The sequence below is a fragment of the Lipotes vexillifer genome, unplaced genomic scaffold (assembly GCF_000442215.2).
Source record: "Lipotes vexillifer unplaced genomic scaffold, Lipotes_vexillifer_v1.1 scaffold1346, whole genome shotgun sequence".
NCBI lineage: Eukaryota > Metazoa > Chordata > Mammalia > Artiodactyla > Lipotidae > Lipotes > Lipotes vexillifer.
Window position 1 is genome coordinate 473,114 of NW_006791409.1, and position 24,766 is coordinate 497,879.

A 24,766-nucleotide genomic window follows, 5' to 3' on the forward strand; every position below is an offset into this window, starting at 1 on the left:
TCAGCAGGATCAATGATGTCTTCATTTTTCAACCATTCCACCTAAAGATGCACGAGAGAAACAGATAAATTCCCAGTATGGATCCCTTGATGGCTGTCTGTCCTAACTTTTGTTTTGCAGTGTGAATAACATTGTTCCATGCCAGGAACTTCTGCAAACTGGAGAAAGTAACTTTCTGAGGTCACATTAAGTATCACTTACCTGCCAAACATGCTGATTCTGTCTGTACCACATTATTCTCAAATGTCAATGACCCAACTGGGAAATACAGTGTTCAAATTGTTTTCACTTTGCCCTCCAGGCAGGAATTGGGGATGTGCATTGCCAAGTTCAGAACCCAATCAAAAATAATAGGCTAAGCATTTCAAACTGAACTCAAACCTTTTGCTATTTGATTTGTTTACTCTTGGCAACTTACCTGCTGCTTTTCAGCAGAGAATATAAGGACTATTTAAAAGCTCAAAAGGCATCTTAGACATCGTGTAGCTCTAATAGAACAACATTTGGATGATTTATGTGTAACATATGGATTAAATTCCCCTAAAAGTGTACTTACTTTAAAATATAGCAAACACATATTTAGAGATGTATCTAAGCCAAAATCTTGGGAGGAAAAAAAAAAGAAGGTTTTCTACTAACTCTCAATATAATCTAAATAGCATATAAGTCATAGTCAAATTTCTTTTTGTCTATCTCTAGCATCAAATCTTTGGCTTACGGTTTGCTTCTGGAGAACCTGACCTAAGACATGACTGTTCAAAACTATTGAACTATTTTTCCTGTGCAAATATCAGTTTAGCAAGAGCAATGTTATCCTTACAGAATGAAAGGAGGGAAATATATCTGTATAAGATGTCCTTATGAAGGATAAACTATTTCTTGTTTCATAAATTGCATTTTCCCCCTATGCACGGGTTTTTCCATAAAGCAAAACAACACTGATATTTACCACACTTAAACTTTCCTTTTACATTAGTGTAGATACCCATGCAAGTAACCTTTAGTGGTAGGGAGTCAACAGTATTGCCATTTTCAAAATCTTAAGGAGCTTCCCTTGCACCACAATAGGTCTGGAAATTAATCTCTAAATCTGTCAGTGGGCTGGATGTTACACAGCTCTAAATTACATCTAACACAGGGACTCTAAAACAATGCTTCCCTAATCCTTAGAAGAGAGGACAAAATTTAAAGGGAAAAATAAAATACAATCATCTTGAAATAAACATATGAGGATGTAGATAAGAGTAACTATTTGTAATGATGTAAATTTTGAAATAGCTAAACAGTGTTGATATTTACACTAATGGAAGTGAGAAAGAGTGAAATCCATCTAAAACAGGGGAGTTTTAAAACATGCATTTTGTTTTCAATAAAGACAGCACATTCAGTCCTGTGCTTGGATATATTTGATGAGAGATGCACACTCACTTGACCCGGGTTTTCTCAAACTTCGGCCCTACATGTGCGGTAATATGATCTTGCTACAAGTGCAACAGGAAAGGGAGCGAGATTCAGACTATTAGAAAACTGCTTGATGATAATTGAAAGCTGACGTTAATATCTTCTGAAGCTAATCTTTACACCGATTATCTTTGCCGTTCGAAAGAAAGCTTTCCACTTACAGAAGGTCCTGTTGGGCTCCCCTGATTTGTTCTTAGATCCCGTGTGTGTGTGGCGGGGGGGGCACGCGCCCGGGCATGTGCAATTTTCTTTCAAGAACGCACACCTTCTATTTTGCTTTGAAGGATGGCCCTCAGGCTCCTAGATGTTTTGCTTCGAAGTACCTAGGGGTTCACAGCTCCCCCCCTAGCTTTCTCCTTTGCTGTGACCTCACAGTTGTGGAAACAAGCCCTGTGTCCAATCAGGTTGGAACCTGAGTTGTTACTCTCCAGAGCTGCCCTGCAGGGTGCGCGCTGAAGCTACCTCCTTGAGACATCTTCTAAATGTATACTTTCTGGGCTCCTTTACTCTCCTGCTTGCTCCACCCACTTACAGGACTCTCCTGGGAGCACTTCTATAACAAACCATTTGCATTCAAACCTCTGCCTTGTGGTTTACTTCTGGAGAACCTGATCTAAGTCAGGACTGTTCGAAACTATGGTTTCTTCTATGTACATAATAGTTAACAACAGTAATGCTATACTGATCGTAAATGACACAAAGAGATCCCAAGGGATACTGCAAACCACCTGTTTATTTGAAAAGTTTATTATGTGGAAGAAAAAAGGGATTCTGCACTGCTGGCAAAAGATCTAAAAAGACTTGGCGTGATTACTGGGTATATGATCTCTACTTTCTCATACGTGACTCTGTTATTTTCCTCAGGTGTCTCTCGTCAACATCGGAGCAGTGATTATGACCTGAGATACGAGGACCCCTAGAAATGCTGAGGCAGTAACCCTGAATCCTGTGAGGGACATGGCCCTCCTCCCCTAATTCTGGCTTTCACCCAGGGAAACTCTGCTTCGATTTATTCTCTACACTGGGCTTGCCTGTATGCCTCTGTTTGAAGAAACAATGACATCTACAGAGAGAAAAGAGTTGTAGGAATGAAGAAGGGCCCAAGGACTTGGGCTTTTAGCAAGATGCCCCCCTCCCAGCTCCCTATGCCCCAGAACTCCCAGTCTTGTCACCAAGTCCTGTTTTGAGACATGATCTCCAGGAGAAGCTCAGGTCTGGACCACAGGTCTTCACTCACCTCCTGCACTAGAATCACCATCTTGTCCGGCACGTCTCCATCACCCACCCTCCAAAACTTTTGAAACCCTTCCTCACTACCTTGGAACACGGCACCAACATCTTCCAAAATTTCAACCTCTGTTCAGATTGTTTTCTTCACTTTTTTCTAACTAAATCCTAGCTCTTCATGATGCATGCCGTTTCTTCTAGAGTCCTCTCAAGGGCGGATGTCTGATTTCCCAAACCCAAAGTACCACGAGGCCTGGGGATTCAGTAAGTGTCCTCCTTGATCCACATTGTCTGCTCTACCTTCACATCCCTGCAGGGAAAAGTGGCTGTGCAAAGCCATGCTGCATGGTGTAATCTTACGTTCATGATGACAGAACTCAAGTGGGCCCTAAATTCTTCCAAAAGATGGTACGGTATTTTCATCGTCTGTTCACTGTCCCACACTCCTAGACAGCTATTTCACACCCTCTCCTCTCTGCTTAAACACTACCTCCCCCGCTATCCTCACTTTCGGCCAGTGACCAAGATATCCACGTCACAGAGAAAACTGACAATCACCAGACATCTCCCAAAGCTCCCACTACCCACCTACCACCCCTGTTCTGCACCCTCCCTCCTGTTACTAGGGCAGCTCTCTGCTCCTATGTGTCACCTCTCACTTGTAGTCTGCATCCCAATCCTGTTCTCTTATTCAAGGGCAAGCCCCGGGAATTCTCCTCTCTTACATCATGAATGTCCCACTACACAGAATCATTTCCACCAGCATACAGACACACGGTTACTTTACACAACTTAAAAGAAAATCCCTCCCCACTCATTTCTGCCTTTAGTCACCCCCACGTTCCTTTGCTCACCTTAAAAGACGCCTTGGAATACTTGTTTGTACATTCTCTCCAGCTCCTGTCCTCTTCATCTCTACTGAATCCACTCTAATTCACACTGACCTCCAATGTTAGAACTGCTCTCTTTCCAAGGTACCAATTACTTTCACTTTGTTAGATGGACTGGTGAGGTTTTAGTACTTGACTTGACTCAGCAGCAGCATTTGACCCCATCGGTTTCTCCCTCCTCCTTGCCTGCTTTCTCCAGACGGGGCACTTTCTTAGTTTTTGTCCCATCTCCCCCCATTCCCCCACAGCTTCCTTGGGTTTAGGTCTGTTCTTCCTGGGTAGCTCTGTCCTTGGACCTCTTCTTTTTTCTATTTCCCATCCATATTCACTTTCTTGGTGAGCTCATCCAGTCTCATGTGGATGACTCCTAAATTTATCTCCAGTCTAGACCCCGGCCTTGAACTTCAGACTCATTAATCCAACTGCCTTCTTGCAACTCCACTGGGTTGTCTGATAACGATCCCCTGAACTGCCCTCCAAAGCTGTTCCTCCCACCACCTTACCCGTCTCAGTTAAGGCCAACTCCATCCTTCTAGTAACTTAGACAGAAACCTCAGGCTTGGCCTTGACTACTCTCTTCCTCTCCCCTTTGCTGATTTGATGTCAGAGCAGCATATCAGAACCTAACCATTTCTTGTCCCCTCAGCACCACTCCCTTCCCCAAGCAGATCACCATCATTTCTCTCCTGGATTACTGCAACAACTTTCCGTCTATATCTTTACTTTTCCCCTTGGTCCTAACATCTACTCTCAACACAGTAGAGTGATCCTTAAACCCTAAGTCAGATCATGCTATACCTCATCTCCAACCCTGCAGTGGCCCCCTATGTTGCTCAGTGTCAACCCCAAAATCCTTACAAGGACCCACAAGGTTCTGCATCACCAGGAACCCTGACCTCTCTGAGATCACGTAGTTTACTCTCTCCCTTTCTCTCATCTTTTTAGACGCTGACTCCTTTGCTGGTTCTTACACACATCAGGGGTGCTCCTGCCTTGGGGATGCTGAGTCTGCTGGTACAGCTGCCTGGAATAATCTTTCCCCCAATAAGTCTGCTCTCTTCTCTCCTTCAGATCTTTACTCAGATGTCACCTTCTCAGTGAGTCACTTCCTAATCAACCTTTAAAACTGCAACATCTCCCTCTGAGTATGCTTGCAATCCCTCACTCTCTTTTATTTTCTTCATCTCATATAGTCTGTATTTTACTTGTTAGTTGTCTCCTCTACCAGAATGTAAGCTCCACGGATTTGGGTCTATTTTTTGATCACTGTTATAGTCCCGTGGCCTGGAATTGGCAGATAGTAGGTGCTTAATTAGTATTTGCTAAATGTATGGACAAAACAACACATGTAGTAGGGTCAAGTCTGTTATACATATTTTTAGATCTCCATAAAGTTGGTGCTTTAACTGTCAAATTTAATAATGAATATATACGGTGAGAGCAATTTTAAACATCCCTTCTAGCTAAGTTCTGCTGGAGATTAAGAACACAAATCTCCACTGCCTAAGGTCAAATCCTACAGAGCTGGCCCGGCCTCCAAGTGGACTCATTGGAGAAATCATGACATAGAAGAGGGCCTCTGGAATGATGCTAGGGGACCTCCAGTGTTTCACTGCCATTTATAAGTATGAGTCTGAAGTGTCCAGTGGCCAACATGTTTTAACTAAGGCATCTTTGAAAATGGAACTCTCTAGCCCACATTATACCTGTATGTCTGCTGCAGAATTTTAAGGTGTTTGAGTAATTATTGTGGAATTTCATCTAGTAAGCACAGATTCTAGGTGATCACAGTAAACCTGAGACTGTAACACAGCTTCCCAAGAACTTTCAATTTCAATAAACAAAGATGCACTTTGTTATTTCAATTCCATTCCGCAAACACTGAGTACGTACTATGTACTACGCATAGTACTATGTACTATGTGTCAAGTGTTGCGGGATAAAGGGAAAAATCAGATAAGTGCTTCCCTTATGCTTATGTAGCATTCACTACGTAAGAAGACAAACCTATAAACTAGTAATTACAATGTGACAGAGAAACAACAGACATGTGCAAGGATGGAAGCATATCGGGGTTCAAATTATGTGAGGAGAGGACATTTGAACCAGTTTCTCAGGGATGGAGTTAAGCTTGTTGGGAAGGCGAAGGAAGGCGTGGGATGAAGGATGAAGAGGATATTTCAGGAAGAGGAAGCAGCAGGTGCTTCACACAGGCTTGAATCCTCCTGGGGAGTCTGAGCACTGGACAGTGGTCTTAGCTGCACAGCCAGGGCAAGCTGAACAAGGATGGAGAAGTTGCTTTCAGGAAATCACTGAAGGACTCCCATGCTGTGATCCACTGAGGGGTTTAAAGAGAAGAGGCATTACGATGCTTTGCTTTAAGAATGACTATTTTAGGGGGCAGTGTGAATTACTAGGGTGGCACAGTGGAAGCTGGAAAGCAGTTAAAAAGGTTACTGTCGTAGTCCTGGTGAAAGACCATGAAGACTGAATTAAGGAAGGACCAAGGGGACTGGGGAGAAAAGAATGGATACAGAAAGTAATCTGAAGGGGCAAGGGATATGGCAGAAGAGTTGCCTGTATGTGGAAAAGAGGGTGCAAGACAAAACCATCTCGTTTCTGGCCTGGGGACCTGTGTGTAGATCAGGGATAAAGGAGGCAGACAAGATTTAAGGGCTGAAAGGATAATGATGAGTTGATTTGCCTGATCTTACAAGGAATCCAGATAGTAGAGCATGATTCTCTACAATAGCTAAATTGCTCAAAATACTCCAGTTATTTCCATGAAAAGGGTGATTTTTTTCCTCTAAAGTTCTGAAATACAAAAATAACAACAATAAAACCCTCATTACTTCTGCTTCTCTTAGATCACAGCACTAAAAACAGAACACAGATATTGATTAAAAGGATAAAACAACATTTATTCCCATTTTGGTTAATTAAAAACTCAGGAAAGGATGTATGGGAGGGAAAACAATGTGTGAGAATAATTCTGTTTATCGTGTAAAGGGCTGTCTGAATCAGCAAGATATATCAATATAAAAGCCTTACAGATATATTCTTTTATTAAAAATATATATCCTTTTCATGCAGTATCTCCAGCACTCAACACCATCAAATAAAGTGACACTCTTCCATTTGAAGTAATTTTACAGTGAGTCTCCTTACATAAACTGTATGTAAAATCCTAAGAAACAATACAGTATCTTTTGTAGTGCTAGAAATTAATTGTATTGAATATTTAAGTATTTACTTATACTTTTGCAATGCTACTTATTTGTAAGCTAATCTTGGTTAATCAGGAGTCAGTACTTGGGTCTGGCCTCTGAATTCTGTTCGTATATTGTTCATTTCAGTGCTTCTCGTTGACTTCACCCTGAGACTTGGCTCCTTCTCACCCCTCCCATTTACCAAACCATTTGATTTATACAAGGGAGAAGTCTTTCTGAGTTAGAAGTTATTTTTAGCTATGTATAAAACATTCAAAAAGAGAGAAAAGTAGGTTGAAGTTCAGAAAACAATAAAAGGCTTTGCCCATAAACCATAACTTGTCAGGGCTGCAGTGAGGCAAAGCACTGTTTCTGTCCTTGTGGCTCAGTAACTGCGGTCTTTTCAATAATTTGGAACATATTTGAAGTAATTTACTCAAGTGTTTATGAAGACATAGGATTTTGTTAACAGGTAATAAAAATAAGTATGAGGAGGGCCTCCCTGGTGGCGCAGTGGTTGAGAGTCCGCCTGCCGATGCAGGGGATACGGGTTCGTGCCCCGGTCCGGGAGGATCCCACATGCCGCGGAGCGGCTGGGCCCGTGAGCCATGGGCGCTGAGCTTGCGCGTCCGGCAACGGGAAAGGCCACGACAGTGAGAGGCCCACATATCGCAAAAAAAAAAAAAAAAATTATGAGGAAATGTTAGGACATCCTGTGTGCATATTTGGTTGCTGTTTGATATTGATTATCCCATTGTGTGCCACTGAGAATCTTACTGAAAGAAGCAGTTCCTCCAGTACCAGATGAGAGGGCTGCTCTCAGGCCAGACTGCCTGGGTTCAAAACCCACTTCTGTGCCTCTCTTGGGAAAATTTCTTTTCTTCTATGTGCCCCAGAGTCCTCATTTATAACATGAGGGTAATTATAAAATTGATTCCATAAGGTTTTTGAGGATCAAATGAATTAATACACAAATTACTTAGTGATTGGCATGTAGTCAATATTCCTAAATTATTATTAGTATTACATTAAGAATATTCTAAAGGAGCTGGGACAAAATCCAAACAACTCTACAAAAAAACAGAGAAGTGGCATTCATCTAAAAACAAAAGTGAAAGGAGAGATCAAAATGGTGGAGTAGGGGGCTTCCCTGGTGGCGCAGTGGTTGGGAGTCTGCCTACCGATGCAGGGGACACGGGTTTGTGCCCTGGTCCGGGAGGATCCCACATGCCGCGGAGCGGCTGGGCCCGTGAGCCACGGCCGCTGAGCCTGCGCGTCCGGAGCCTGTGCTCCGCAACGGGAGAGGCCACAACATTGAGAGGCCTGCGTACCGCAAAAAAAAAAAAAAATGGTGGAGTAGGAGGATGTGGCGTTCACCTCCCCCCATGAACACATCAAAAACATATCTACATATGGAGCAATTCTCACTGAATACAAACTGGAGACCGGCAGAAAGACTCTTGTACCGCCAAGGCTATAAGAAAGATCCTCACAGAATCGAGTAAGAAGGGAAGAGACGCACGATCGGGTCAGAACCTGTGCCCCTGGAAGGGGACATAGAGAAAAATGGAGATTACAAGGAGAAAGATCTGCCCTAGGGAGTGGGTAGTTCAAGCCACATATTGGGTGCCCCAGCCCTAGGGTCCAACAGTGGGAAGAGAAGTCCCCTTAGCTGGTTTGAAAACAAGTGGGACAAACAGGAGGGCTGTAAGGAACCTAAACTCTGCTTGTGAAGACTGTGCAGATGCTTCCTTACTCCCAGAAACAAGGCAGAAGAAGCGGGTTGAAACTTCCGGGGCCTTGGCCAGTGTCCCGCAACTGCCCCAGCACATGCCGGAGCCTGAGCCAAGCACCTGCTCTGGCCCCTCCTGCTCCACAGCACAGCTCCACGCTAGGAGGAGTGCCGCAGTGGCCGAGGGGAGCACACAGCTGTGAAAGAGCGGACTGGGACCCAGAACACATCCGAATGGGGCGAGGGCAGCCATTGCTGGTGCTTGCGGAGGCAGCGCATGGGGCGTGGTCCTGGACCCTGCATGGGGATGGAGCCACCACAGACTGTGCCCCAACCACACCAAGTACCCACTTCTCTTGCTCCAGCACTGCTCCCCGTTGGGGTGAGAGTGCAGGTGCTGGGAGGGGAGAGAGCAGACACTTAGAGGAAATGGAACCAGCTGGGAACTGACCCTCAAGGTTTCTGCTCCAGCAACTTGGGACCTGCCTCTGCCCCTAATAGGGTGGTGTTCGCCACTGGGCAGAGGAGAAACCCCAGCTCATGCTTGGCTCTGGCTCTAGCACCTCCATCTCAGCTCGTACAAAGGTGAAAGCTGCCATACCCTCAGGGAAGATGTGAGTCATAATCATGTCAGATCCAGCTCCTCCACCAAAGTCACACATATTGTACAGGGATGCTCCCATATAAGAACACTACTTCAAAACCAGAATAGGTAATTGTTTCACCTAATACCACAGAGACAGAAAGTTAAGCAAAATGAGAAGACAGAGAAATTTGTTTCAAATGAAAGAATAAGAGAAAAACCCTGGAAAAGCAAGCAATGAAACAAATAATTTATCAGATAAAGAGTTCAAACATTGGTAATGAGAATGCTAACTGAATTAGGGAAAATAACACATGAACACAATGAGAATTTTAACAAAGAACTAGAAAATAAAAAAGAACCAGTCAGCACATAAGAATACAATAACTGAAATGAAAAACACACTACAAGGAATTAACAGCAGACTAAGTGATCCAGAAGAATGCATAAGTGATCCAGAAGATAGAATGGAAATCACCCAATCAGAACAGAAAAAAAATTTTTAATGACAGTAATTTAACAGACCTTTGAGACAAGTGTACCAATATAAGAATTATAGGGGGCCCAGAAGGTGAGGAGAGAGAGAAAAGGACTGAAAATGCATTTGAGGAAATTATTGCTGAACACTTCCTGAACCTGAAACAGATATTCAGATACAGACAAACCCAAACAGACCCACACCAAGACATGTCATAATTAAAACAGCAAGAGTAAAAGAGAGTTCGAAAGGCAGCAAGACAAAAAAAAGAATCATATACAAGGGAACCTCCACAAGGCTATTAGCTGATTTTCCTACAGAAACATTGCAGGCCAAAAGGGTGTGGCATGATATATTTAAAGCACTGAAACAGAAAAACCTCCAACTTAGGATACACTACCCAACAAGATTATAATTCAGAATTGAAGGAGAGGTAAAGAACTTCTCAGAAAGCAAGGACTAAGAAGTTCATCAGTGCTAAACCTACCCTAAAAGAAATGTTAAGGGGTCAGTGAAAAGACTACAACAAATAGTAAGAATCTAAAGGAAAAGAAAAATCCCACGAGTAAAGGCAAATATATAGTAAAGGCTATGGATCAACCACTTAAATAAGCTAGTATGAAGACTAAAAGAAAAAAAATTTTAAATCAAGTATAACTACAACAGACACTGAACAGACAAACATAAAGGTGTAAAATATGACATCAAAAACATGACATGTGAGGGAGAGGAATAAAAAAATGTAGATATTTTCGAATGATTTTGAACTTAAGTGACTACTATTTTAAAACAAGTAGATATAGTTATAGGTCAACATATATGGACCGCATGATTACCACAAATCAAAACCTACAACAAATACCCAAGAGCCAGAGAAAGGAACACCAGCATACCAAAAAAGAAAATCATCAAACCACAAGAGAAGAAACTAAAAGAACAGACAAGAACTACAAAAACAACCAGAAAAGAAATAACAAGGGTACAGAGACAAAACGGTGGGGTAGAAGGACATGAGCTCCCCTCTTCTTAAAAAAACACCAAAATTACAACTAACTGCTGAGAAACCATGGACAAAAAAATGCTGGAACCTACCAAAAAAGATGCCCTACATCCAAAGACAAAGAAGAAGCCACAAGACAGTAGGAGGGGCACAATCATGATAAAATCAAATCCGATACCTACTGAGTGGGTGACCAACAAACTGGAAGATAATTATACCACAGAAATTCTCCCACAGGAGTGAAAGTTCTGAGCTCCACATCAGGTTCCCCAGCCTTGGGGTCTGGTAACAGGAAGAGGAGTCCCCAGAGAATCTGGCTTTGAGGTTACCAGGGTTTCATCACGGAAATTCCACAGGACTGGGGGAAACGGAAACTCCACTACTGGAGGCTGCAAATAAGGTATCGTGTGCACCAGGACTCAGGGTAAAAAGCAGTGACCTCATATGAGACTGGGCCAGACCTACCTGCTAGTATTGGAGGGTCTCCTGTGGACATGGGGGGCGACTATGGCTCACTGAGGGGACAAAGACACAGGTGGCGGTAGTTCTGGGGTGTACTCATTGGCATGAGCCCTCCTGGAGGCCGCCATTATCTCGCCAGGACCTGACCCTACTCAACAGCATGTGGGCTCCAGTTCTGGGATGCCTCAGGCCAAAACACTGAAAGGCTGGGAACACATTCCCACCTATCAGCAGGTGGACTTCTTAGAGTCTTCCTGAGCACAAAGATGTCCCCTAAACACACCCCTCACCCCTCAACATGGCCCAACACACCAGAGGGACAAGACCCAGCTCCACCCACAACTGGGGAGGAAACAGTCCTTCCCACCAGGAAACCTGCACAAGCCTCTTGGACAGCCTCATTCACCAGAGGGCAGACAGAAGAAGCAAGGACAACTACAACCATGCAGCCTGTGGCACAGAAACCACAATCACAGAGAGTTAGACAAAATGAGGTAGCGGAGGATTATGTGCCAGATGAAGGAACAAGATAAAACCCCAGAAGAACAACTAAGTGAAGTGGAAATAGGCAATCTACCTGAAAAAGAATTCAGAGTAACGATAGTTAAGGTGATCCAAGATCTCAGAAAAAGAATGGAGACACAGATCAGGAAGATACAAGAAATGTCTAACAAAGACCTAGAAGAACTAAAGAACAAACATAGATGAACTATACAATAACTGAAATGAAAAATACACTGGAAGGAATCAACAGCAAAATAACTGAGGAAGGATAAGTGAGCTGGAAGACAGAAGAGTAGAAATCACTGCCACAGAACAGAATAAAGAAAAAAGAATGAAAAGAAATGATGACAATCTAAGAGACCTCTGGGACAAAAAAAAAATGCACTGACATTCAAATATGGGGGTCCCATAAGGAGAAGAGAGAGAGGAAGGACCTAAGACAATATGTGAAGAGATAATAACCTGAAAACTTCCCTAACATGGGAAAGGAAACAATCACCAAAGTCCAGGAAGTACAGAGTCCCAGGTAGGATAAACCCAAGGAGGAACACACCGAGACACACAGTAATTAAATTGATAAAAAATAAAGACAAAGAAAAAAATTTTTAATCAACAAGGAAAAAGCAACAAATAACATACAAGGGAACTTCCATAAGGTTATCAGCTGATTTCTCAGTAGAAATCTGCAGGCCAGAAAGGAGTGGCATGATATATTTAAAGTGATGAAAGGGAAGAACCTGCAACCAAGAATACTCTACCTATCAAGGCTCTCATTCAGATTCGACAGAGAAATCAAAAACTTTACAGACAAGCAAAAGCTAAGAGAATTTAGCACCACCAGACCAGCTTTCCAACAAATGCTAAAGGAACTTCTCTAGGAGGAATAGAAAAGGCCCCAACTAGAAACAAGAAAATTATGAATGGAAAAGCTCACCAGTGAAGACAAACAGTAAAGGTAGTAAATCATCCACACACAAATATGATATCAAAACCATCAATTATGAGGAAGAGGGCACAAATGAGGGACACTGGAAATGCATTTGAAATGAAAAGAACAGCAACTTGAAACAATCCTATTTATATACACACTGCTAAATCATAACCTCATGGTAACCACAAACCAAAAATCTACAATAGACACACACACACAAAAGAAAAAGTAATCCAAATACAACACTAAAGTCAGTCATCTAATCACAAGAGAACAAAAGAGGAAGGAAAGAAAAACTTACAAAAACAAATCCAAAACAATTAACAAAATGGCAATAAGAACATACATATCAATAACTACCTCAAATATAAATGGATTAAATGCTCCAAGCAAAAGACATAGATTGGCTGAATGAATACAAAAATAAGACCCATATACATGATGTCTACAAGAGACCCACTTCGGACCTAGGGACACATACAGACTGAAAATGAGAGGATGGAAAAAGATATACATGCAAATGGAAATCAGAAGAAAGCTGGAGCATAAATACTCATATCACAAAATAGACTACAAAATAAAGACTGTAACAAGAGATAAAGAAAGACACTACATATAATCAAGCGATCAATTCAAGAAGATGTAATAATTGTAAACATATATGCACCCAACATAGGAGCACCTCAATATATAAGGCAAATACAAACAGCCATAAAAGAAGAAATTGAAAGTAACACAGTAATAGCTGAGACTTTAACACCCCACTTTAATCAATGGATAGATCATCCAGACAGAAAATCAATAAGAAAATATAGGCCTTATATGACACATTAGACCAGATAGACTTAAGTGATATTTATAGAGCATCCCATCCAAAAGCAGCAGAATACACATTCTTCTCAAGTACACAGACGATCACATGCTGGGCCATGAAGTGAGCCTCGGTAAATTTAAGATAATTGAAATCATACCAAGCATCTTTTCCAAGCACAACACTATGAGATTAGAAATCACCTACAAGAAAAAAAACAAACTGTCGAACACATGGAGACTACAAAATATGCTGCTGAACAACCAATGGATCACTGAAGAAATCAAAGAGGAAATCAAAAAATACCTAGAGACAAATGAAAACGAAAGCACAATGATCCAAAAACCTATGGGACATGGCAAAAGCAGTTCTAAGAGAGAAGTTTATAGCAATACAACCTTACTTCAGGAAACAAGAAAAATCACAAATAAAGAACCTATCCTTACATCTAAAGCAACTAGAGAAAGAAGAACAAACAAAACCCAAAGTTAGTAGAAGGAATGAAAGCATAAAAATCAGAGCAGAAATAAATGGAAATAGAAATGAAGAAAACAATAGAAAAGATCAATGAATCTAAAAACTGGTTCTTTGAAAAGATAAACAAAATTGAAAAACCTTTAGCCAGACTCATCAAGAAAAAAAGGAAGAGGATTCAGATCAATAAAATTAGAAATGAAAACAGAGAAGCTACAACGGACACCACAGAAATACAAAGGATCATAAGAGACTACCACAAGCAACTATATGCCAATTAAATGGACAAATTGGAAGAAATGGACAAATTCTTAGATAGGTACAATCTCCCAAGACTGAACCAGGAATAAACAGAAAATACAAACAGACCTATGACAAATACTGAAATTGAAACTGTGATTAAAAAACTTCCAACAAACAAAAGTACAGGACCAGATAGCTTCACAGGTGAATTCTATCAAACATCTTGAGAAGAGTTAACACCTATCCTTCTGAAACTATTCCAAAAAGTCACCGACAAAGGAACACTCCCAAACTCATTCTATGAGCCTACAATCACCCTGATACCAAAACCAGACAAAGATATCACACACAAAAAAGAAAATTACAGGCCAATATCACTGATCAACATAGACACAAAAATCCTCAACAAAATACTAGCAATCCAAATCCTGTTATACTTTAACAGGATCATGCACCATGATCGAGTGGGATTTATCCCAGGGATGCAAGGAGTTTTCATTATCCCCAAATCAATCAATGTGAAACAACACATCAACAAACTGAAGAATGAAAACCATATGATCATCTCATAGAAGAAAAGGCTTTTGACAAAACTCAACACCCAATTATGATAAAAACTGTCTAGAAAGTGGGCACAGAGAGAACATACCTCAACATAATAAAGGCTATATATGACAAACCTACAGCTAACATCAAACTCAATGGTGAAAATGTAAAAGCATTTCCTCTAAGATCAAGAACAAAACAAGGATGTCCACTCTTGCCACTTTTATTCAACATAGTATTGGACGTTCTTGCCACAGAAATCAGAAAAGAATAAGAAATAAAAGGAATCCAAACTAGAAAAGAAGAAGAAAAACTCACTGTTTGCAGACGACATAATACTACCCATAAAATTACTAAAGACGCTACCAGAAAACTACTAGAGCTCATCAATGAACTTGGTAAAGTTGCAGGTTACAAAATTAATACACAGAAATCTGTTGCATTTCTATACACTAACAACGAAAGATCAGAAAGAGAAATTCAAGAAACTATCCCATTTACCATCACATCAAAAAGAATAAAATACTTAGGAATCAACTTAACTCATGAGACAGCCTATACTCCGAAAACTATAGGACACTGATGAAAGAAATCGAAGACAACACAAAAAAAATGGAAAGATATACCATGTTCTTGGATTGGAAGAATCAATATTGTCAAAATGATTATACTTCCCAAGGCAATCTTGAGATTTAATGCAACCCCTATCAACTTACCAATGACATTCTTCACAGAACTAGAACAAAAAAAATCTTAAAACTCGGATGAAGACACAAAAGACCCGAAATAGCCAAAGCAATCTTGAGAAAGAAAAATAGAGCTGGAGGAATCAGGCTCCCTGACTTCAGACTATATATACTACAAAGTTACAGTCATCAAAATAGTATGGTACTAACACAAAAACAGAAATATAGATCAATGGAACAGGATAGAAAGCCCAGAAATAAACCCATGCATTTATGCTCAATTAATATATGACAAAGGAGGCAAAACTATATAATGGAGGAAAGACATACTCTTCAACAAATGATGCTGGGAAAACTGGACACCTGAATGTAACAAAAAAGGAAATTAGAAAACTCTTAAACACCATACATAAAAATAAACTCAAAATAGATTAAAGACCTAAATGTAAGACTGGATACTAAAAAAACTCTTAGAGGAAAACATAGGCAGAACACTCTTTGACATAAATCACAAAAAAATCTTTTTAGGTACATCTCCTGAAGCAATGGAAATAAAACCAAAAATAAACAAATGGTACCTAATTAAACTGAAAACCTTTTGCACAGCAAAGAAAAACATAAACAAAACAAAAAGACAACCCACAGAATGAACTAGAACAAATAATCCTAAATGTTTTATGGAACCACAAAAGGCTCCAAATAGCCAAAGCAATCTTGAGAAAAAGGAACAAACCTGAAGGTATCATCCTCCCTGACTTCAGACTATACAACAAAGCTACAGTAATCAAAACAGTATGGACAAACAATATATGCTGGAGAGGGTGTGGAGAGAAGGGAATCCTCCTACACTATTGTTGGGAATGTAAATTGGTACAGCCATTATGGAGAACAGTATGGAGGTTCCTTAAGAAACTAAAAACAGAGCTACCATATGATCCAACAATCCCACTCCCGGGCATGTATCTGGAGAAAAGCATGGTTTGAAAGGATACATGCACCTCAATGTTCACTGCAGCACTGTTTACAACAGCCAAGGCATGGAAGCAATCTAAATGTCCATCGAGAGATGAGTGGATAAAGAAGATGTGGTACGTATCTGCAATGGAATATTACTCAGCCATAAAAAAGAACAAAATAATGTCATTTGCAGCAACATGGTTTGACCTAGAGATTGTCATACTGTGTGAAGTGAGACAAAGAAAAATATCATATGATACTGCTTTTATGTGGAATCTAAAAAGAGACTATAAGTGAACTTATCTACAAAACCGAAATAGAGTTACAGATGTAGAAAATAAACTTATGGCTACCGGGGGTGGGGCGGGGGGGCTAAAAATTGGAAGACTGGTATTGACACATACACATTACTATATGTAAAACAGATAATTAAGAAAGACTTAGTGTATAGCACAAGGAACTCTACTCAGTACTCTGTAATGGCCTATATGGGGAAAGAATCTAAAATAAATGTGGATATATGTATTTGCATAACAGAGTCACTTTTCTGTACACCTAAAACTAACAGAACATTGTTAATCAACTATACTCCAATATAAAATAAAAATTGAAAAAAGAAAAGAAGTAACAAAATGGCAGTAAGAACATACCTATCAATAATCACTTTAAATGTCAATGGACCAAAGGCTCCAATCAAAAGATGTAGGGTGGCTGACTGTATATAAAAAACAAGAACTACTGAGATGCTATTTAAAAGACACTTCAGAGCTAATCACACACAGATTGAAAGTGAGGGGATAGAAAAAGATATTTCATGCAAATGGAAACAACAAGAAAGTAGGGGCAGCAATACTCACATCAGGCAACACAGACTTTAAACCAAAGACTATAACAAAAGTCACAGGGCACTCTATAATGAAAAGGGGATCAATGCAAGAAGAGGATATTATACTTATCATCATATAAGATAGGAGCATGAAAATATACAAAGCAAATATTAAGAAACATAAAGGGAGAAACTGACAATAAAACAGTAATTGTAGGGAACTTTAACACCCCACTTATATCAATGGACAGATCATCCAGACAGAAAGTCAATAAGGAAACAGCCATCTTAAATGACACAACAGACCAGGTGGACTTAATAGGTATCTATGGGATATTCCATACAAAAACAGCAGAATACACATTTTCAAGTGCATGCAGAACATTCTCCAGGAAAGATCACATTCTAGGCCACAAAACAAGTCCCACCAAATTTAAGAGGATAGAAATTATATCAAGCATTTTTCTGACTACAACAATACGAAACTAGAAATCAAGTACAGTAATTACAATGGGAAAAAACACAAAAATGTGGAGACTAAACAAAATGCTACTACAAAACCAGTGGGTCAATGAATAAACCACAGAGGAAAACAGAAAATACCTTGAGACAAATGAAAACAAAACTTACCAAAACAACTTTCCAAAATTTACAGGATGCAGCAAACGCAGTTCTAAAAAGGAAGTTTATAATAATTAAGGCCTTCCTCAAAAAACAAGAAAAACCTCAAATAAACAACCTAATTTACCATCTAAGGAATTAGAAAAAGAACAAATAAAGCCCAAAGTCAGCAGAAAGATATAATAAAGATTAAAGAGGAAATTTTTTAAAATATTGATTTAAAAAAGATAGAAAAGATCAATGAAACCAAGAGCTGTTTTTTCCAAAAGATAAACAAAACTGATAAACCTTTAACCAGGCTCATCAAGAAGGAGAGGGAGGACCCAAACAAAATAAGAAATGAAAAAGGAGAAATAACAACCAATACAACAGAGATACAAAAATAGTCATAAAAGAACACTAAAAACGGTTATATGTCAACACATTGGACAACCTAGAAGTAACAGATAAATTTATAAAAATATACAATCTTCCAAAACTGAACCAGGAAGAAACAATCTGAACAGATCAATCACTAGCAGTAAAACTGAATTTGTAAAAGCAAAACAAAAAAACCTCCCAGCAAACAAAAGTCCAGGACCAGATGCCTTCATAGGGGAATTCTGCCAAACATATAAAGAAGAGCTAATACCTACCCTTCTCAAAGTAGTCCAAAAATTTGAAGAGGTGGAAACACTCCCAAATTCATTGCATGAGGCCACTATGACCCTAATACCAAAACCAGACAAAGACACTACAAGAAATTACAATACCTCTGAGATTATAGATGCAAAAATTCTCAACAAAATATTAGCAAACTGAATTCAACAATATATACAAAGAATCATACACCATGATGAAGTGGGATTTATTCCAGTGATGTAAGGATGATTCAGTACCTGCAAATCAATGTGACACACCACATTAGCAAGAGGAAGGATAAAAATCACATGATCATCTCAACAGACAAACAAAAAGCATTTCACAAATTTCAACATCCATTCATGATAAAAACTATCATCAAAATTGGTATGGAAGAAATATATCCCAATATAATAAAGACCATTTATGACAAACCCACAATTAACATCATGCTCAACAGTGAAAACTTGAAAGCTTTTCCTCTAAAATCAGGAACAAGACAAGGATGCCCACTCTTGACACTTCTACTTAACACAGTATTTCAAGTCCTAGCCACAGGAATGAGACACAAAAAAGAAAATGCATTCCAATTGGAGGGGAAGAAGTACTTGCGGATAACACGATACTATATATAGAAAACCCTAAAGTCTCCACCAAAAAACTATTAGGATAAATGAATTCAGTAAAGTTGCAGGATCCAAGGTAATATATAAAAATTTGTTGCTTTTGTATTTGCTAATAATTAACTATCAGAAATAGAAAGCAAGAAAACTGCCATTTAAAATCACATTGAAAAGAGTAAAATACATAGGAATAAATTTAACCAAGGAGGTGAAAGACCTATACTCTGAAAACTATAAGACACTGATGAATGAAACTTAAGATGATACAAATAATTGGAATGCTATCCCATTTTCATGGAAGGAAGAATATTGCTAAAATGTCCATACTACCCAAAACAAACTACAGATTTAATGCAATTCCAATCAAAACACCCATGACATTTTTTCACAGAACTAGAACAAATAATCCTAAATGTTTTATGGAGCCACAAAAGGCCCTGAAGAGCCAAAGCAGTCTTGAGAAAGAAGAACAAACCTGGAGGTATCATGCTCCCTGGCTTCAGACTAGACAACAAATCTACAGTAATAAAAACAGTATGGGCAAACAATATATGCTGGAGAGGGTGTGGAGAGAAGGGAATCCTCCTCCCTTTTAGTTTTAAGAAACTAAAAGAAGAGCTATCATGTGATCCAGCAATTCCACTCCTGGTCATATATCTGGAGAAAAGCATGGTTCAAAAGGATACTCCAATGTTCACTGCAGTGCTGTTTACAATAGCCAAGACATGGAAGCAACCTAAATGTCCATCAACAGATGAATGGATAAAGAAGACATACATATATATAATGGAATATTACTCAGCCATTAAAAAGAATGAAATAATGCCATTTGCAGCGACATGGATGGACCTGGAGATTATCATCCTACTTGAAGTAAGTCTAACAGAGAAAGAAAAATATCATACGATAACACTTACATGTGGAATCTAAAAAAAAATGATACAAATGAACTTATTTACAAAACAGAAACAGACTCACAGACTTAGAGAATGAATTTATGGCTACCGGGGGGAAGGATGGGGAGGAGGGATAGATTGGGAGCGTGGGATTGACATGTACACACTGCTATATTTAAAATAGATAACCAAGAAGGATCTACTGTATAGCACAGGGAACTCTGCTCAATACTCTGCAATAACCTAAATGGGGGAAAAAAAAATTGAAATAGATACATGTATATGTACAACTGAATCACTTTGCTGTACACCTGAAGCTAACACAACATTGTTAATCAACTGTACTCCAATATAAAATAAAATTTTTTTTTTAAATGTAAAAAAAACTGGTATAGGAATGGCACAAAAACAGACATATGGATAAATGGAACACAATAATGACCTACAAATAAACCCAAACACCTATGGTCAATTAATCTATGACAACAATATACAACGGAGTAAATACAATATCTTCAGTAAGTGGTGCTGGGGAAAATGTACAGCTACATGTAAAACAATCAAATTGGAACATCTTCTTATATTATATATAAAAATATACTCAAAATGGATTAAAAACCGAAATGTAAGACTGGCACCCATAAGATACTAGAAAAAAAGGCAGAACACTCTCAGACATAAATCATAGCAATATTTTTTGGATTTGTCTCCTAAGGCAAAGGAAAAGGATAGCAAAAGTCAACAAATGGGGCAGGTAGGGATTCAACCCGGAGGTGGAGAGGGCACCCTCTAGTCTCTAATGCGAATCATGACTGTTGGGGGAGGTAATCAAGAGGACGAGCCCACAGCTTGACCTGTGAGCTGGACCTGGGCTACTGGAGGTCCTTCACCCCCTCCCATTCTTGGAATGTGCACTCTGCTTGCCTTTCTCACACTAGAAGCTGCCCAAGGACGTAGCTTTTAGACAGTAATGTGATGTTGAGACCATCTGGATAGTATAAATGACAGAACCCAGTTGAGGCCTCTATATTAATTTTTAAGATTCTGGTGTGCAGTTGTGGAGATCTCATACTAGGGCCATCCAAGACAAGCCTTGTATGTAAGTTTCCTTGCTTATTAAACCTGCCACATACCGATCTAGAATGACCTCTTTCTTGGGTCTCTTCCTGACCTCCCCCTATGGGGGCCAGCTTCAAATTTCACCCAGGAAGCTCCTGAGCACATTGCAAACTAATAGTGACCTGGTTTAAGGAGAATTCAAAAGCAAAGTATTTTTCCTGTGCTGTAATTTAGGGAACAGAAAGGGGTGAGAGGGATGGAGCATGTTGGCCTTGAGTGAAAAGGAGGAAAACAGCACTTTGGGGGCATTTCAGGCACCTAGCAGGGTACTTTATGTACATAACAACCTCTGTTCCTCACAACAGCTCTGTGACACAGGTATTATATACCCATTTTTCAGGTAAGAAAAATGATGCTCATAGAGAAGAACTTGCACAGGCTTACAAAGCTTGTAAAGTAGTATAGATCTGAATTAAGGACTGACTTGCACTCTGGGCTCCTTTTTGTCTACAAAGCAAAGAACTCAGAGGAGGCAACTATAGTGCCACAGACCTCAGCACTGACAGAGTGTGCTCCAGATCATGTGATGGTGGCTGGAGGAAGGTGGGACACCAAAAAACACCTTAGCTACTCCAGGACATGGGCCTGGGCTAGCCTCTGGCTGATGTTCTTCAGGGAGGCAGTGAGAGCCACTGGAAAGAGACAGAGGATCCACCCTCTGTTATCACCACTACCCTGGCCTGTCTTCAAGGACCAACTGAGACTTACTTTCAGAGCTAACACTAGGACTAGGTGTACTTCAGGGGTATCAGGAAAACCTCCTTGCTCTCCAAAACTGCCCCCCAAATTTTTGGCAGTGACTTGAAATGTATTTAAGTGGAGCTGGTTTTTAATTCCACCATTAGAAGGTCCTCTTCACATGCAAATGACCTGAAGAAATAACATCTTCAACCATATGAAATATAAAACATAGTAATATAAACAACTAAGGGAAAACTGTTTTCAACTTAGATAAAGAAGAGTTTGAAGGTATGAGGATTTCAAACTGGGATTCAAGTACCCAGCAGCATTCAAGATTTTCTGAGGGTTACATGAGCAAAAATGTATTTAAGGGAATAAATTTTTCTATCTTGAACACCCATATGCATCCTAAAACTAACTGCCTTGAGAAGCTGCTCTCTACTTTTCAAAGTAAAGGCACCTCTTGTGTATCACAATCTTACCATGGTGCATAGTGAGGGTGTAAAGAACTCCAGGGTGGCCAAAGAAGGAAATAATTAGAAATATTAGCATGGTAGTTGAGAGAGTAAGGGACTATAATGACAGTGAAACAAACCCTCTTAAAAATCAGTGGTCTACAATTCTTTGTTTTCATCAAAATTGAAGGAGGACTTAATATACCAGCCAGTGGGTCACTGAACATAAATTTTGATGATAGTTCACTAAGATTTTGGGGGTATAATTCAGAAAATGTGCAAAAAGTTGGGGGACATTATTACATTATAACTCCATGTATTCCTATTTACTTATTTATGGATGAAAAGAATCTCAGTATTTGAATCAATTATAATGACAGAAATAAACTTGATGTTATCCAGTCTCATTTCAGTGGAAAGTAACATTCAGACATGGCTAAATGAGCTAAATGGGGAGGATGACAACCTCATTGCTCCTACTTAAAGATGTAATTCCAATAAAAATTCAGTCTCTACACTAAATATTTATCAAAATTTGCAATACATTTTAGTTCTTTAGACAAATCATGCACCAATCAGAAAAAAATGTACTGACAACTTAATCCAAAAGAAATTTAACACTTAGATCTCTATGGTCATAAGAAATAAAATTTATATGCATATTTTTCTTATAGAGAAGTATGGAGGAGGACTCAAGATGGCGGAGTAGGAAGATGCGGAGTTCGTGTCTCCTCACAACTAGGGCACCTACCAGTCACAGGTGGGGGACCTCAGACACCTAAGGGACGAGAGAAATCCCCAAGTGGCCAGTTCGGTGGTCAGGCCTGAGCTCCTGTGGTAGGAGCACCGAGTCCAAACCACTGGACTAACAGAACCTCAGACCACAGGGAATATTCATCAGTGTGAGGTCTACCAGATATCCTCATTTCAGCACCAAGACCCGGCTCTACCCAACTGCCTGCAAACTCCAGTACTGGGTGCCTCAGGACAAACAACCAGTAAGACAGGAACCCAGACCCAACCATCAGGGAAAAAAATAAAAAAGGGGATGGCAAAAAAACTAAGTTACAGATGAAGGAGCAAGGCAGAAACCTACAAGCCCAAATAAATGAAGAGGAAATATGCAACCTACCTGAAAAAGAATTCAGAGTAATGATAGTAAAGATGATCCAAAATCTCAAACAGAATGGAGGCACGGATCAAGAAAATACAAGAAATGTTTAACAAGGACCTAAAAGAACTAAGAGACAAACATTGATGAACAACACAATAACTGAAATGAAAAATACACTAGAAGGAATCAACAGCAGAACAACTGAAGCAGAAAAACAAATGAGTGAGTTGAAAGACAGAATTGTGGAAATAACCGTTGAGGAGAACAATGAAGAAAAAAGAATGAAAAGAAATGATGACAGTCTCACAGACCTCTGGGACAACATTAAACAAACCAACATATGAACTGTAGCGATCCCAGAAGAAAAGAGAAAGAGAACGGGCCTGAGAAAATATTTGAAGAGATTATAGTTGAAAACTTCACTAACACAGGAAAGGAAATAGCCACTGAAGTCCAGGAAGTGCAAAGAGTCCCATACAGGATAAATTCTAGCAGAAACACACCAAGACACATATTAATCAAATTAACAAAACTTAAATTCAAAGAAAAAATATTAAAAGCAGCAAGGGAAAAGCAACAATATACAAGGGAATCCCCATAAGGTTACCATCTGATTTTTCAGCAGACACTCTGAAGGCCAGAAGGGAGTGGCAGGACATATTTAAAGTGATGAGAGCAAAAAACCTACAACCAAGATTACTCCACCCAGCAAGGTTCTCATTCAGATTCAACAGAGAAAGCAAAAGCTAAGAGAATTCAGCACCAACAAACCAGCTTTACAACAAATGCTAAAGGAACTTCTCTAGGAGAGTAACACAAGAGAGGAAAAAGACCCACAAAAACAAACCCAAAACAACTAAGAAAATGGTAATAGGAACATACATATTGATAACTACTTTAAATGTAAATGGATAAAATGCTCCAACCAAAGACACAGACTGGCTGAATGGATAGAAAAACAAGACCCATATATATGCTGCCTACAAGAGACCTACTTCAGACCTAGCAACACATACAGACTGAAAGTGAGGGGATGGAAAAAGATATACCATGCAAATGGAAATCTAAAGGAAGCTGGAGTGGCAATACTCATATAAGGTAAAACAGACTTTAAAACATAGACTGTTACAAGAGATAAGGGCACTACATACTGATCAAGGATCAATCCAAGAAGAAGATATAACAATTATAAATATTTATTCACACAACATATGAGTACCTCAATACAAGGGGCAAATGTTAACAGCCATAAAAAGGGAAATCGACAGTAACACAATAATAGTGGGGACTTTAACACCTCACTTACATTAATGGACAGATCATCCACAGAGAAAATAAATAAGGAAACACAAGCTTTAAACGACACATTATACCAGATGGATTCAACTGATATTTATAGGACATTCCATCCAAATGCAACAGAATACTTTTTCTTCTCAAGCGCACATGGAACATTCTCCTAGATAGATCACATCTTGGGTCACAAATCAAGCCTTGGAAAATTTAACAAAACTGAACTCATATCAAGCATCTTTTCTGACCACAACACTATGAGATTAGAAATCACCCACAAGAAAAAAAAAAACTGTAAAAAAAACAAACACATGGAGGCTAAA

General features: G+C 39.5%; 1 protein-coding gene across 1 annotated transcript in view; it reads right to left on the reverse strand.

Annotated features, from left to right (window-relative positions):
• Nucleotides 1-24,766, reverse strand: part of UNC5C (unc-5 netrin receptor C) — a 398,459-nt gene that overhangs the window by 68,937 nt on the left and 304,756 nt on the right. Inside the window, exon 5 of the mRNA XM_007464392.1 lies at nt 7-41. Coding sequence (XP_007464454.1) covers nt 7-41 — 35 coding nt within the window. The remainder of the gene's footprint in view (nt 1-6; nt 42-24,766) is intronic.